General features: G+C 41.9%; 1 protein-coding gene across 7 annotated transcripts in view; it reads right to left on the bottom strand.

The window, feature by feature from the left end:
• rcbtb2 (RCC1 and BTB domain containing protein 2) overlaps positions 1-17,382 on the bottom strand; it is a 79,892-nt gene that overhangs the window by 50,314 nt on the left and 12,196 nt on the right. For 5 of the 7 annotated variants that reach the window (XM_033032839.1, XM_033032838.1, XM_033032837.1 and 2 more), the window contains exons 5-10: positions 16,059-16,217; positions 13,639-13,746; positions 12,876-13,018; positions 9,651-9,839; positions 7,553-7,684; positions 5,503-5,636 (exon numbers count right to left, since the gene is read on the bottom strand). In XM_033032839.1, coding sequence (XP_032888730.1) covers positions 5,503-5,636; positions 7,553-7,684; positions 9,651-9,839; positions 12,876-13,018; positions 13,639-13,746; positions 16,059-16,217 — 865 coding nt within the window. Of the gene's footprint in view, positions 1-5,502; positions 5,637-7,552; positions 7,685-9,648; positions 9,840-12,875; positions 13,019-13,638; positions 13,747-16,058; positions 16,218-17,382 lie in introns of all 7 variants that reach the window. The other 2 variants (XM_033032841.1, XM_033032840.1) reach the window with 1 other exon arrangement.

Genomic DNA, 17,382 nt, shown 5'->3' with positions numbered 1-17,382 from the left:
CTCGCCCGCTTCTCCTCTGTGTCCTGTAATACTGCACTTGCTCTCCCTCTCCCCGGATGTAACAAGGACAGAGTTCCCCTTGTCCTCACCTTTCACTCCATCATCCTCTGACATTTTAGTCACCTCCACCTTGATCTCAACACCAGTCACATCTTCCCATCTCCACCCCTTTCGGCCTTCTGTACAGACCGCTCCCTCCATAACTCCTTGGTTAACTCATCCCATCCTACCCAACCCCCCCCCTCTCCCAGCTACTTTCACCTGCAACTATTGAGATGTAACACCTGTCTCTATATCTCATCCCCTGACTCCAGCAGTCCCTCCAGGTGAGACAGATGTTGACGTGCACCTCCTCTGCTGCATGGTGTTCCTGATGTGGCCTCCTATACCAGTGCTTCTTAAACTGGTGAATGGTTCACCCTAGAGCGAATGAAATTATTTTTGGGTGAATGAAACTAGAGGGGTGAATGAAGGGTGAATGACTTAGTTTATTCAGATATTTATATATTTTTTTCTATACTTAAAAAAGGCATTGCCATTAAAGTGGTTAGTAAGCTCTTATTGGTTTTAATGGCAGTGGAGCTGAAAATTTGATGTTTTTTTCTCTCTATCTATGGTTTTCTAATTTCAAAGTAGCAGGATATTTCCCAAATGTACTGTAATATAACCTTTTAGGGAAGACCAGAGCTAGTGGGATAATAAATGTATAAATGGCAACTGGAGGATCGCCGTAGGCAACTGATGAACTGTAACTTTACTTTGCGTAGCAATTCAGCTACCAAAGTTGATATTTGGTGGTATTGTGAGCTTTCGTCGTGGAGAGTTAAAGTTATATTAGTTGGATACTAATATATTAAATCACATATTTTTTAGAGTTAGTTTTCCAAGAAAAAAACCCAGAGTAATCAAAGCCCGAAAGGGTAGGATAGGGCTGAAGACCAGTGTTTAGACGTTGGAATGTTTTTTTTATCATTGTAATAAAATGATTTTCCAACTCCAGTGGGAATTAAACTTTTTTTTTTCACTCCTAGTTTTCGTTACTTATTTTTAGGATGTTCAAAAAGTTGAATAAAATAAACACTTAAGAAATTAGTTAATTTATGTATTTTGCTCATGTGACAAAATAAATTATATATAAAATTATACACAGGGAGAATAAGACAAAAATTACCAAAAAATATAAGAAATTTTAGTCAAGGGTGAATGAAATTTTGTGATAAAGACTCAAGGGTGAATGACACTGAAATAGTTTAAGAAGCACTGTCCTATACATTGGCGAGACCAAGCGTAAACTCGGCGACTGTTTCGCCGAACACTCACGCTCGGTCCACCAAGGCCTACCGGATCTCCCGGGATGCTAACCATACCCCATTCCCATACTGATCTTTCTGTCCTGGGCATCCTCCATTGCCAGAGTACGGCCACATGCAAACTGGTGGAATAGCACGTCGCATTCCACTTGGGTAGCTTACAACTCAATGGTATTAACATTGAATTCTAAATTTTAAGTAACCACTAACACCCCTTTTCTTTCTCCCCCCTCCCCCCTTTCCTCCTGCCCCTCCCCTGGACTCTCACCCATTTCTCCCCTCCCCTTATATTCCTTTCTTTGACTTCACTTCCCAATTTGCAACTCTTTTTGTCTCACATCTTTTTTTAAATTCTGTACTTTGTCCAATCATCTGCCAATCAAAATCCCACCTCACCTGTGTTCATATATTACTTTTGCAGTGCTTTGTACTGCCTCCCCTCTCTTCCAACTTTTTCTTCCCTGCCCCAGCCTGGCCCCCACAATCAGTATAAGAAAGGGACCAAACCCAAAACATTACCCATCCATGTTCTCCAGGGATGCTGCCTGAGTTTCTCCAGCATTTTGTATCTTTTTACTATACTGTGAAAATATAGATTTTTTAATTTCAGGGTTTACATTATGCAACTAACATCTAGAACTTCCCAACCCAGCAGCACTTGGAGGAGCATTTAAAAGGTACTTGGACGGGTACATGGATAGGAAAGGTTTAGGGGATAGGGGCCAAACGCAGGCACATGTGACTTCCTTAGATGGGGCATCTTGTTTGGCATGGACGAGTTGGGCCAAAGGGCTCGTTTCTTTGCTGTATGACTCCATGACTTCAGGTAGTTCACCAAGTATATTTCAGAGTGGTAAGCGAATTTAAGCTTAAGTTGCTTTCAGTTTTTAAGACTTTAAGCTTAAGTATGCTGTGCCTCAACTGGTAATATACTAAAAATATTTGACTGATTGTTAAGCAATTTGGGATTCCCTCCTGAGTTTGTGAAAGGAATTCCTGAACAAGATAAAATCTTTTCTCTGTTCATGAGATACTCAAACTGATTGATTGAAAGATACAGCATGGAAACAGGCCCTTCGAATCCATGCTGACCATCAATCAACCATTTACATTAGTTCTATATTATTCCACTTTCGGTGGGGGCGCTGCGAGACGCTGCGTGTTCATCATTTCTACTTTTTTTGTTTTCTTAGTATGTCCAAATGTTTGTTTTAATGTCTCTCAGTGCGTCTTGTGTGGGAGGTGGTAAGGGGGGAACCGCTTTCGGTCGCCTCCTCCATGGAGAGGCGACTTTTTCCATGTCGCCTAACAACAAGGATTGGTGCGGCCTTTCCCCGAAGTTGGGCCCGGAGCTTCAGCAGCGGGCGCAGCGTGAACATTTCATCGTGGAGCAGGCGAGCCCTTACTGGGGGTCGCCAGAAGGGAGTGCTCCGATCGCTGGCCCGCGGCAGCCTGAAGCCACCGTCTGCGGAGCTGCCAGCTGACGCGGCGTCCTGAGCCTGGGATCCCTCATTGAGGACCCCAGAGAAGAGCACCAACCGCGGCCCGCGGCCTACATCATCTTGAAGCCGCGGTCTCCGGTAGAGAAACACCGATTCGGAACTTACCTTGGCTGTACATCTGGCCGCCTGCAGCTGCGACTGCGGAGGTTTGTGGTCCCGACCACGGGGGGAAATGGAGGAGGACTGACCAAACTTTGTGCCTTCCAGCACAGTGATGAATGCTGTCGTGGATGTTTGTGTTTAATTTTTATTGTGTATTGTGTATTCTTTTTTATTGTACCGCTGCTGGCAAATTCATTTCACTGCACTTTATTGTGTATGTGACAAATAAATCTGACTATTGACTATTGAAACTGGAGCGCTCAGAGAAAACCCAGGCAGTCATATGGGAGAATATACAAATTCCACACTGACAGCACCCGAGGTCAGGATCTGGTATGTGAGCCAGCTATACCACTGTGCAACAATAAATATATTCCTTCCCTCAGACATTCATTATTCTCCACAAAAGATAATCATTATTCAGAGAATAAATTAAAATAATTATTCAATATCTGAAAAGGGGGGCATTCCTAGAAAACCACATTAAACAAAATTTTGTAGATCACAAAGACTGAGTAAAATACATTGTGGGAATTTTGAAACACAGAGTGTGGCACATCATTCATTATAGCGATTCATAAGTGGAAGACAATCGAAAGAGTCAAAGGTATTGATAAAATAAATTCATTCGTAAACCAACAAATACTATTACCAAAAGCATCTTTCACCTTAGGGGCTGCTTCCTAGTTCTGTTAGCTAATAGGATAGCATGCATACATAATAAAATCACAAAATAGCACAGTTGTGAAATAAATATACACATTATTGTATAATAAATACTCCAAAATGCCTTTGCAACAAGCACACTTTTGGTGATATTGCAATGAACCCAGTATGTAACAGTCTTTCTGATTCCTGGTCCAAGGATAGCATGATAACGATCAATCATCTTGCCAATTTATAACCATATAACAATTACAGCACGGAAACAGGCCATCTCGGCCCTTCTAGTCCGTGCCGAACACTTACTTTCACCTAGTCCCATCTACCTGCACTCAGACCATAACCCTCCATTCCTTTCCCATCCATATACTTATACAATTTATTTTTAAATGATAAAATCGAACCTGCCTCCACCACTTCCACTGGAAGCTCATTTCACACAGCTACCACTCTCTGAGTAAAGAAGTTCCCCTTCATGTTACCCCTAAGCCTCTGTCCCTTAATTCTCAAATCGTGTCCTCTTGTTTGAATCTTTCCTACTCTCAATGGAAAAAGCTTATCCACGTCAACTGTCTATCCCTCTCATCATTTTAAAGACCTCTATCAAGTCCCCCCCTTAACCTTCTGTGCTCCAAAGAATAAAGACCTAACTTGTTCAACCTTTCTCTGTAACTTAGGTGCTGAAACCCAGACAACATTTTAGTAAATCTCCTCCTCTATTTTGTTGGCTCCATCCTATAATTTGGCGACCAAAATTGTACACCATACTCCAGAATTGGCCTCACCAATGTCTTGTACAATTTTAACATTACATCCCAACTTCTATACTCAATGCTCTGATTTATAAAGGCCAGCACTCCAAAAGCTTTCCTTACCACTCTATCTACATGAGATTCCACCTTCAGGGAACTATGCAGTTATTCCTAGATCCCTCTGTTCAACTGCATTCTTCAATTCGCTACCATTTACCATGTACGTCCTATTTTGATTTGTCCTGCCAAGATGTAGCACCTCACACTTATCCGCATTAAACTCCATCTGCCATCTTTCAGCCCACTCTTCCAAATGGCCTAAATCTCTCTGTAGACTTTGAAAATCTACTTCATTATCCACAACACCACCTATCTTAGTATCACCTGCATACTTACTAATCCAATTTACCACACCATCATCCAGATCATTGATGTATATGACAAACAACAGTGGACCCAACACAGATCCCTGAGGCACCCCACTAGTCACCGGCCTCCAACCTGACAAACAGTCATCCACCATTACTCTCTGGCATCTCCCGTTCAGCCACTGTTGAATCCATCTTGCTACTCCACCATTAATACCCAACAATTGAACCTTCTTAACCAACCTTCCATGTGGAACCTTACTGAAGTCCATATAGACAACATCCACCGCTTTACCCTCATTAATTTCCCTAGTAACCTTTTCAAAATTCAGGAAGATTAGTCAAACATGACCTTCCAGGCACAAATCCATGTTGACTGTTCCTAATCAGACCCTGTTTATCCAGATGCTTATATATATTATCTCTAAGGATCCTTTCCATTAATTTTCCCACCACTGACATCAAACTAACAGGTCTATAATTGCTAGATTTACTCTTAGAACCCTTTTTAAACAATGGAACAACATGCGCAGTACGCCAATCCTCCAGCACCATTCCCGTTTCTAATGACATTTGAAATATTTCTGTCATAGCCCCTGCTATTTCTACACTAACTTTCCTCAATGTCCTTCCCTACACTAACTTCCCTCAATATAAATACAGTAAAAAAGTGTATAAGCATCAGTAATCTGACAATTCTGGGGGTGAATTTTATAAACCCTTTACAAAGCCCACCTTTGGCAGAAAAAAATCAGAGATCTAATCTTTGCTTGGGAAAATAAATAACATAGCCAGTGTACAGTACCTATTGCATCCTCAGGAGGTAAACTGACAGAGTCTGTGTACAGGTATTCTAGAAAGGCACGGTACACCGGATAGCTAAACTGGTCAATTTCAATCACTTCTTCGTCATGGAGCATGGATCGTAAGTGTTCGCACCTGCACAATTGAAGTGATAAAGCATAAAATAAAAATAATAACTTTGAGCCTGGAATGGCTTCAAACAGTGTAAAAAAAAAACTATATTTTAAACTTTAACTTGTTATGGAGAATAGCTTGAATAGTTAACATACCCAATCTATAAACATTGTGATGAAATTCATTTAATATCAAAGACGTATAAGTTTGCAGACATTTCTTTGGAAGAACATACAATGCCTCCATAATGTTTGGAACAAAGACCCATCATTTATTTATTTGCCTCTGTACTCCACAATTTGAGATTTGTAATAGAGGCCATTTTTATACATTTTGTTTTTGCCATGTAGAAATTACAACAATGTTTATACATAGTCCCCCCCCATTTCAGGGCACCATAATGTTTGGGGCACGTCAATGTTATGTAAATGAAAGTAGTCATGTTTAGTATTTTGTTGCATATCCTTTGCATGCAATGACTGCTTGAAGTCTGCGATTCATGGGCATCACCAGTTGATGGGTGTCTTCTGTGGTGATGCTCTGCCAGGCCTGCATTGCAGCCATCTTTAACTTATGCTTGTTTTGAAGGCTGGTCCCCTTCAGTTTTTTCTTCAGCATATAAAAGGCATGCTCAATTGGGTTCAGATCGGGTGATGGACTTGGCCACTCAAGAATTTACCATTTTTTAGCTTTGAAAAACTCCTTTGTTGCTTTAGCAGTATGTTTGGGATCATTGTCTTGCTGTAGAATGAAACCCCGGCCAATGAGTTTTGAGGCATGTGTTTGAACTTGAGCAGATAGGATGTGTCTATACACTTCAGAATTCATTATGCTACTACCATTAGCAGTTGTATCATCAATGAAGATAAGTGAGCCAGTACCTTCAGCAGCCATACATGTTCAGGCCATAACACCCCCACCACTGTGTTTCACAGATGAGGTGGTATGCTTTGGATCTTGGGCAGTTCCTTCTCTCCTCCATACTTTGCTCTTGGCATCACTCGGATATAAGTTCATCTGCGTTTTATCTGTCCACAAGACCTTTTTCCAGAACTGTGGTTCCTCCTTTAAGTACTTCTTGACAAACTTTAACCTGGCCATCCTATTTTTGTGGCTAACCAGTGGTTTGCATCTTGCAGTGTAGCCTCTGTATTTCTGTTCATGAAGTCGTCTGCGGACAGTGGTCATTGACAAATCCACAGCTGACTCCTGAAGTGTGTTCCTGATCTGTCGGACAGGTGTTTGGGGATTTGTCTTTATTATGGAGAGAATTCTTCTGTCATCTGCTGTGGAGGTCTTCCTTGGCCTGCCAGTCCCTTTGTGATTAGTAAGCTCACCAGTGCTTTCTTTCTTCTTAATGATGTTCCAAACAGTTGATTTTAGTAAGCCTAAGGTTTGGCTGATGTCTCTAACAGTTTTATTCTTGTTTCTCATTCTCATAATGGCTTCTTTGACTTTCATTGGCACAACTTTGGTCCTCATGTTGATAAACAGCAATAAATGTTTCCAAAGGTGATGAAAGACTGGAGGAAAGACAAACTACTGAGACCTCTCTTATACCTGCATTAAGGAGGCAATTAAACACACCTGAACAATTACAAACACCTGTGAAGCCATGTGTTCCAAACATTATGGTGCCCTGAAATGAGGGGACTATGTACAAACACTGCTGTAAATTCTACATGGTGAAACCAAATTGTATAAAAATCGCCTTTAATAAAATCTGACAATGTGCACTTTAACCACATGTGATTTTTTTTCTATTACAAATCTCAAATTGTGGAGTATAGAGGCAAATAAATAAATGATGGGTCTTTGTCTCAAACATTATAGAGGGCACTGTAAATGAAATCACTATTATTTAGAGAATTAATCACTCCCTATATTTATGAACAATTCCTGATACACCACGTTTCTCTGACAATTTGGACTGTTACCTTATTTTAAGAATAGATTTGTGAGCATGGATAGTCTTTCCGTCCACAAGAAACTTTAAATCTGAGGTTTCCATGCTGTCAAATTCTTTCTTCATTGATTGCGCCACAGTCAAGTGATTGTCACTTTCTGCAGGAACAGAAGGCCCATCATTAATTAAAGTGAAGGAAAGGTAAGCAAAAGAACAATAAATAAAATTCAATTGGTTAACCTTTCACAAAATAAGAACAGATATTAATTTGTTGAACTAACCATATGAAGCTTACAGAATCCAACAGTGTAATAACTTTTATATATTTTCCCATTTTGTCCACAAAGCTTTCTAAAATAACATAATTTTCTCAAGAGTATTTGTTGTGAAAAATATATATTATGCTGTCAACATCAGCAAAACTTTCTGTGGCATTCTATTTTTTCTACTCCCTGGTGTCAACAAAACCAATAGTTAGTGCTTCAAAGTTTACTAGCCCTCCTATTTTTTAAAAAGTTGTAAATCCAATCAACAATTTCTTTATTCGGCAACGTTTAGTGGTCCTTCTGCAGTTGTACATGGCCCTGGTGAGACCACACCTGGAGTATCACGTGCACTTTTGGTGGGTCTGTTTTCATGTTGTATCACTATGATTCCATCACATGCCAGATATCCAATAAGACTATTCCTAAATGGGTACAAGGACCCTGTAGGAGCCATTCATGCTAATGTCCCACGGTACGAGTTCATTCCAAGAGCTCTCCCGAGTTTGCCCTGATTTGAACTCGGAAATTTACGGAACTGGTCGCTCGTCGGTACTCGGCGCTCTCGTGGACATTTTTCAACATGTTGAAAAATCTTCACGAGTCTTCCAGAGCTTACCTGCCGTTAGCGAGTCTTCCCGAGCCACTAAGAAACGTCCCCGAGCTCCGACGTACCCGCTAAGTTCATTCTCCGTGCTTACCAAGAATTTGAATTTTTTTAAGTCGGGAGAGCTCTTGGAATGAACTCGTACCGTGGCACAGGGCCAAAAGGCTAGTTCCTGTTAGCACCTTATATTATTTTGTCTAGATATTTCTAGCAGTATTATTTTGAACGCTTGGGGCTGGACTTTTGATACGTAGATGAACGTTACATATATACCAGGGGAGGGAGTGGCCAGATCAGACCAGCCACAGGATTTGGAGATAATAGTTCTTACCAGATAGTAAGAACGGAAAGCCACAATTTGTATAAGAATAAAGTGGATCTGGTATGTTCACTTTGTTGTCTGTACAACTACTTCAATAAAGAACTAATTATGCTGGAAATAACGACTGGAAGATCTGTTGTTGCTTGTCTGCGTACAATCACTCCCACCTACCTGTGGAGTAGTGGCAACGGAAAGTTGGACATTGGAAAAGTTTGAAATTGCCATTAAAGACTCAACAAAATGCGTGCAAACATAACGTCACAGACAACTCAAATTACTAACAAAAGAGATACAAGCAATAGAATAGTGTCAGACGTATGAGTAGTCTTACACATTTCATTCTTGTTCCAATATGACTACAACTTCTTGCTATGGTACACCTATAAACAATTTAGAAATCCCTTCTGTTATTTATTGTTTCTTGATCTCAAATATGTTGGCACAGATTAAATGTATTATTTAGCTTTATCTGCTGCAACAACTGTTGGATTCTGCTCAATAACTTGGTTACTTTGAAATACAGTTAAGAAGCGACCACAAGAAGTATAGGACTGGAGTCACAAGTTCTCATTACTGATTGCGCATAAATGACATGCTGGGTCTTTAATGATGTTTTGACAGATTAACTGCCTGTTTTACTACTGGATTAGACCTTAACTCCAAAAGTGATTTTTGAAAGAAGAGTATTCAATTTAGTAAAAGAGCTTGGTTCAGGATTGCTGGATGTTTTTGTCAAATTCATGCTCTACTTACCCCTGTACATAATCATTATGCTTATATATTACATTGCATTGTATCTGATTATATCTGATCATAGTTCTAACATGCATTGCAATCATAGAGTACTTTGAAAGAATGCCATGAAAATCCATCTTTTGGGAATCAAAAGCCTACATATTCACTGGAAAAGAGTCAAAAAAGGTAAAGCATCGTACCTACGGATAGGAGACGCCACGTAACGGCTGGAGTGGCAAAGCAGGCAAACACATCATCCGTGCAAGTGAAGTGAGTTAGGTGTGGGTGGATGACTGACTGACCCCGGCATTGGCCCCACATGTACACCTGACCTGCTTGGGTCTTAGCAGCTGAAGTGTGAGTGGAATGACAGGCTGCGATCTCCACGACCCTGTGCAACAAGAAAATTGAGAGCAATAAAGCATACCATACCCATGTAGATCGTTCTGGCACAAAGCAAGGCCCCCGAAGTTTACATTAAGTATTTGAATAGATAGAAATTAATTAAACATCCTTCAGATCAATCAGGTTTATTGATACGTTTGCAATTAATTTACCCTACAGATGTCTGATAAGCTATTTTATGACATGTAATGAAGTCGTTTCACCATATAAAAGGGGAAAAGATCATGTTACAATGGGAATTAGATTCACTAAAGGAATTTCTTACAACTTTTCATATTCCAAAATATGATAATCAGAAATACCTGATATTGTATTTTAATGTCACCATAGGCCTAGTCACTACATGTGACGGTTTTCCAAAGTTTTCTACAGTACCTCAATAAGTGATTTGTTTGCCTGGCTCCACTACCCCAACTCCGATTCCCCTACCTATTTAATGGATTACTTGAACTTATTGAAAATTAGGGCCTTTAGCCCACTGAGTCCACCCTGACCTTCAAAAACCCATTTACACTTGTTCTATGTTATTCCACTTTATATATCCATACCCTACACATTATGGGCAATTTACTGAGGGCAATTAACCTACAAACCCATATGAATGTTGGACGAAACTCCTGGGGAAACCCACGCGGTCACAGGGAGAATGGGCAAGCTCCACCATACAGCGTCTGAACCTGGGTCTCTGGCGCTGTGAGACAGCAGCTCTACCAGCTACACCACTGTGCCATCTGATGAGTTGAATAAAACAATGTTTCAATAATTGCACCTTCCCGCTTACTTTTGTGAGCCCCATCTTCACTAATCAGTTTGAAAACATAAAGAATAATATAACCTCAACATTCAAGAGTCCTTCAGCTGAAAGATGGAAATGTATTTTATAGTTTGTCGAAAGACATTTTGCTGAAGTTCAGACTTCTGTAGGAGAACAATACTGCCAGAATTCAAAACTCATTCATGACTTTAATTTATATAAAACCTGATTAGCATTTAGGGTATTTTTATAATAGTTATAAATTTCTAATGCAAAAGAAACACTTCCAATATTGTACTAAAGGAAATTTAACACACAACTAATTTTCTTGATACATTGATCAAATTTATGATAAAACAAATTTTAAAACATTGTCTGTAAGTAAGAATGTAACATTCAGATTTCAAGAGAGCTCAGCAGTAATTTTTTTTCAGCAGCTAATGGAAGCCACAACCAAAAACAACAGTGAAAGCAGAATCCACAAGAGATTTTGCAAGGAAAATACTACCATCCATCAATGTAACACCCCTGATGTAGCAAAACATCCCTAGGAGCTTCACTGAACAGTATCAAACAAAAACTGATGGTGTGCACATACGAGTATTTGGAAAACAAAAAAAAAGAAAATAGGCAATAGGTGCAGGAGTACGCCAATCGAGCTGGCACCGCCATTCAATGTGATCATAGCTGATCATCCCCAATCAGTACCCCGTTCCTGCCTTCTCCCCATATCCCTTGAGGCATGAGACCAAGTGGATAATTTCTTCTGCTCTCCTCTGTTTTAAATGTCTGTCTTATAAGCATTCAAGTCTAACACATTATTTAAGAAAGAACTGCAGATGCTGGGAAAATCAAAGGTAGACAAAAATAATGGATGAACTCAGTGGGTGAGGCAGCATCTATGGAGAGAAGGAATAGGCGACGTTTCGGGTCAAGACTTCTTCAGACTGATGTCGGTAGGGCGGGAAAAAGAAAGGAAGAGGCGGAGACAGTAGGCTTGTGAGAGAGCTGGGAAGGGGGAAGTGGAGGGGAAGGAGGGAGAAAGCAAGGACTATCTGAAATTAGAGAAGTCAATGTTCATACCGCTGGGGTGTAAATGACCTAAGTGAAATATGAGGTGCTGTTCCTCCAATTTGCGCTGGGCCTTACTCTGGCAATGGAGGAGGCCCAGGACAGAAAGATCAGATTCGGAATGGGAGGGGGAGTTGAAGTGCTGAACCACCGGGAGATCAGGATGGTTAGTGCGAACTGTGCGGAGGTGTTGGACGAAGCGATCGCCGAGCCTAGCTTGGTCTCACCGATGTAGAGAAGTAGACACCTGGAACAGCAGATGCAGTAGATGAGGTTGGAGGAGGTGCAGGTGAACCTTTGCCTCACCTGGAAAGGCTGCTTGGGTCCTTGGATGGAGTCGAGGGGGGAGGTGAAGCGACAAGTGTAGCATTTCCTGTGGTTGCAAGGGAAAGTACCTGAGGAGGGGGGTGGTTTGGGTGGGAAGGGACAAATTGACCAGGGTGTTAGGGAGGAACGGTCTCTGCGGAAAGCAGAAAGGGGAGGAGATGGGAAGATGTAGCCAGTGGTAGGATCCTGTGGGAGGTGGGGAAAATGTCGGAGGATTATATGTTGTATGCGACGGCTGACGGTGTGGAAGGTGAAGACAAAGGGGACTCTGTCCTTGTTACGAGTAAGGGGATGGGGAGTAAGAGTGGAGCTGCGGGATATAGAGGAGACCCTGGTGAGAGCCTCATCTACAATAGAAGAGGGGAACTCCCGTTCCCTAAAGAATGAGGACATCTCCGATACCCTGGTCTGGAACACCTCATCCTGGGTGTAGATGTGGTGTAGAGGGAGGAATTGGGAGTACAGGGTTGAATTCTTACAGGATGCAGAGTGGGAAGAAGTGTAGTCCAGTTGGCTATGGGAGTCAGTGGGTTTGTAGTAGATGTCGGTCAGTAGTCTGTTGCTGCAATGGAGATGATGAGATCTAGAAACGGTGTGGAGGTATTGGTCCAGGTGAAATTGAGTGCCAGGTGGAAATTAGTCCAGGTGAATTCTCTCCTTCCCCTCCCCAGCTCTCCCACAAGCATGTCTCCGCCTCTTCCTTTCTTTTTCCCACCCCCCCCCCTCCCCACCCACCGACATCAGTCTGAAGAAGTCTAACACATTAATCATTACAAATTATCAAAAAATATTAAGCTTTCTTCCAATTCATCTTTAGAGACATTATTAATGTTAATGTAACAATGCCTGAGATTTGACTACAGCCATTACCTTTCCCTGTCCATCATGATCTGGATTGGACAAGACTGGTTGCTTTTAACACCACTGCCCAACTGGCCATATGCATTCGCTCCCCAGGAATAGAGCAAACCCTCATCTGTTAGTGCAAGAGCGTGAGCGTAGCCACAGACAATCTGCAAGTAAAGTTACAAGTGGCAAACATCAGCATCAGTCACCTGCAGGTTGAATTAAAAGCAAAGATTTCACACGAGAGAACTCTCTATGTTCACTCCAGTGTATATCTGTTAATTCACAGACATTACTGCAATTCTGGTAACTGGAGGATAATTCCCAGGTTCCAGCAACAAGGTAGAGTAGAAGCATCAGGAATGGGGAGTGGGAAACTATGAACTTCAATCAACATACTCATGCACAGCAATTGTTAATTGTGCTCTTTAATGTGACCTCTGTTACCATCCACCTATGTCTTATAATCTATTTCCTATAATGATCTCCCTGCCATACTTAAGCAGTCTTGTATATTCTTGCTTAAGTATGTATGTGTTTTGGTTTTTTATAACGCTTACAGTTCTTCAGATTTTGTAACCATATTTCACAGAAAGTCTACTCTGATGAAGGATCACAGAACTGAAATGTTAATTATATTCTTCTTATTGTAGATGCTGGCATTTTCTGTTTTCATTTTACTCCAGTTAACATCCTAGATTCTTAAGCTTCTTAAGCTAAAGAAGAATGTCATTAATTAATCAAAACAAAATGTATCCTTTCACTGCACATCAGATGTCAAACATACCTGACACACATGTATTCCTTGCAATGCTGCCAGTCTGCAAGGTGTTGGTTGATTGCCGTTACTCCCCAATCCAAGTTGTCCATTACCATTGTAACCCCAACCATACACCTAAAATGCATAGCAAACAGGTTGGAGAAAGAAAGAACATGTATTTTAATATCATCTTTTATATCCCCAACATGCCAACATGTGTAGATCTATCCTTTTGTATATCTTAAGTCTTCAGTCAAGAATAGTACTGTGGCTGCAGGTCGGATTAGACCAGACAAAGCCGATAAGTAGTTAGGTTGCATTTGGTGCATTGTGTGCAGTTCTGGTCTCTCCATTACAGTAAAGATGTGGTGGGTATGGAGAGGGTGCAGAACAGGTTTACCAGGATGCTGCCCAGATTAGAGGCTATTTGCCAAAATCAGAGGTTGAACTAACTTGGTTTGTTTGCTCTGGAGGGTCAGAGACTGTAAGGAGACCTGATAGAACGTTATAAAATTATGAGAAGCAACAATAAGGTAGACAGTCAGAAACCTTTTTCCAGGGTGGAAATGTCACAGACTATAGAGCACATCTTTAAGGTAAGAAGGGGAAAGTTTAACAGAAATGTGCACGGCAAGATTTCTTTTACACAAAGTGATGGATGCCTGAAATGCACTGCCAGGGGTGGTGGTGGAAGCAGATACAATTGTGGATTTCACAGTCTTTTAGATAGACACACGGATATACAAGGAGTGGAGGGATATGAATCACATGCTGGCAAAGGAGATCATTTTAATTTAGCATCATGTTCAGCACAGATATTATGTGCTGAAGAGCCTGTTCTTGTGCTTTAGTGTTCTATGTTCTAAATATTTGATTTTGATGTATAGTGCCCTCCATAATGTTTGGGACAAAGACTCATCATTTATTTATATGCCTCTGTACTCCACAATTTGAGATTTGTAATAGAAAAAAAATCTGGGGGAAGGGGGTGTGTGGGCGGGGGGGGGGGGGGTGGGTTCTGGGGGGAGGGAGGTGTGTGGGCAGGGGGGTTGTGGGGGGAGGGGGGTGCGTGTGTGGAGGGTAGGGGGAGAGAGCTTGGAGAAAAGACGGGGGGAAAGAGCCATTGGGGAGAGGGGGAGCCAGCAAGGGGGACCAGAGGGGAAGGGGCTGGAGCTGGCGGTGCAATGGGGGCTCACAGCAGGCACTGGTCGTTCTCTTTCGCCGGGATCAGAGTCTCCACTTTCCGTTTGGCAACATCGGCGACATCTCCAACTCCGCACCGGACCGGGCCGCTTCTGGTCCCTCCGAAATTGTGTCCGGTTGGAGACCTCCACCGGCCATCCACAGCATCCCTCAGCTCCAGAAAAGACGTGATGGCGCAGGAAGGGATGGACCGTCCCGGGGAGTGACAGAAGAGACTACTCCGCGCGGCGCTGACTGGCAGGAGAGGAGATCGATCTGCACACACGCGGCTTTTAAGATCTTTAAACCCCGCTAACTTTTACAATAGATCACCAATCAGACTGTGAGGGGACCAGCTCAAGAGCAAAGATCATAGAGTGGAGCGGGACAACGGGCGGCGGAGCTTACTCCTGTATCAGCACGATCAAGGGACCAATTGAGGTTACTCGCGCTGACCTGAGTTGCTGGCATGATCTCCAACCTCCTCCTTCGCAAAGCTCCTGCCCGTGCTGACTCGGACCAGACTCCCCACACACTGTGAAAGGAACTTTCTCCTCCCGAGCCCCCCCTACCCCCCCCCCCCAGCGTGTCCTTTTACAGCCGCTTCCCACTTTACAGCCGCATCCCATCAGCTGCCAGCTATGAGGGATAGACTTGGCTATCCCTCAGTACAACAACATCGTTCTTGATGTTGCTGTACTGAGGGATAGCCAAGTCTATCTTTCTTGGCTAACAACCTAACTTTCGGCCTTCAAGACGCAGGTAAATTTTCGTGCCTTATTTTTGGGTAAAAAATAGCGTCTTCGTTGACAAATACGGTCATTTCACTTCCTGTTTGACACAGAAATCGTGGGATGAAGGGCCTGTTCCTGCACTGTACTGTTCTATGTTTAAAGTGCGTTTAATATCTATAATGCCTTGAAAACACTATGGTTTATTAAACAGTAACAAAAAAAATAATTAATCTTAAAGAAAATAAACTCAGCCAACATGTATCCCCTGAAAGTGTGAGGCACTCGACATGCTGCAGGGCACTATCTCCATTCCACCATACCAGCCATCTGATCTTTTGATTTGCACAACAGCACCCACGCAGGAAATGTAAAATGGCAACTGATCCAATGCAGGAAGACAACACTCCTAACCAATGCTGGGACTTGAAAAGCATAAACAAATTCAATTGGAAAAGTTCTACCTATCTGTACCATAAAACTGTATTAACATTTTATCTCACATGATTGTGCTTTTCAGAAGACACTGCTCACCTCTCCATTATCCAAAACTGCCATGGAAGATGACTGACCGCAAGCAATAGTAGCAACCACTTTACTCTGTAAGCAACTGGCCACTCTTCGCGGAGTCGGTTGATTAGAAGTAGACCCTGATCCCACCTGTCCACAGTTATTATAACCCCAGGCATATACCTGTTATGAAATAAAAACTGATTAGGAAATAATTTTTAGGTTTTATACACGAGCAAGAGAGGGTAGTTGTAAACAGATAGCCTAAATAAATTGGTACAAAAAACAAGAGGAGCGCATAACTTTAAAAACTTGTTCTAGATCACAAGATACATTAAGAGTTAGAGATCAGGCTCCTTTGTATGAATTTTAGCCCATGCAAATAGTTTACATGATAGACAACTGTATTTTTTTTTTAAACAGAAAATATAGTCAAAACACTCAACAGGTTAGGTAGCATCTGTAAAAAGTAAAATAGAATTATTGATTTTGGTCAAAGACCATTCTCCAGATTTGGGAGTGTGAAAAGGTTGCAGAAAGGGCAAGAGGGGGGTGGGATTGAGTGAACAAGGCAAAAATCCCATATGGAGGACAACATCTGCAGCATTTCAATTTTTTTTATTGGCATTAAATCCATGAACACTTTTCAAGTAATGACAGCCACACAGACCTTTGGCCCAACTTATCCATGTCGACAAAATTGCCCAACCAAGCTAGTCACACTTGCCTGCATTTGGCCCATATTTCTCCAAATCTTTCTGATCCATGTACACGAATATGAAAGTCGTAATGTAGCAATTGTACCCACCTCTACCTTTTCATCGGGCAGTTCATTCCATAAACACACCACTGTCTGTGTTAAAAGGTTGCATGTATACTGAGCCTATACACTTGTCCTTATACAGTGCATTCAGAAAGCAATCAGACCCCTTCACTTTTTCCAAATTTTGTTACGTTACAGCCTTATTTTAGAATGGATTAAATTCTATTTTTTTATCATCAATCTACACACATTACCCCAAAATGAAGAAGCGAAAGCTGGTGTTTAGAAATTTTTGCAAAGTAATTACCATATTTCCCGGCGTCGAAGGCACACCCCCATTTTGAGTTGCTAAATTTTGAAAAAAGGCTGGCGGGACAGGATCAATCGTTTGGTTTGGTCAGTAGAAAGGAAGATGTGAAACTCCTTCAAGGAGACAATGAGGACCGGGGAGCCTCCATCTTCGCCTGTCCCACAATGCACTGTGCGGTTCATGTCTGAGGGACGGGGTCTTCCTGGCTCAGGGAGATCACATAACGGGGAGAGAGAGAGAGAGAGTGAGAGAGAGCGAGAGTGAGAGAGAGAGAG

This window comes from Amblyraja radiata, chromosome 14 (genome assembly GCF_010909765.2).
Source record: "Amblyraja radiata isolate CabotCenter1 chromosome 14, sAmbRad1.1.pri, whole genome shotgun sequence".
Taxonomy (NCBI): domain Eukaryota; kingdom Metazoa; phylum Chordata; class Chondrichthyes; order Rajiformes; family Rajidae; genus Amblyraja; species Amblyraja radiata.
Note: the sequence above shows the minus strand (reverse complement) of the source record. Positions and strands in the feature narration are given on the sequence as shown.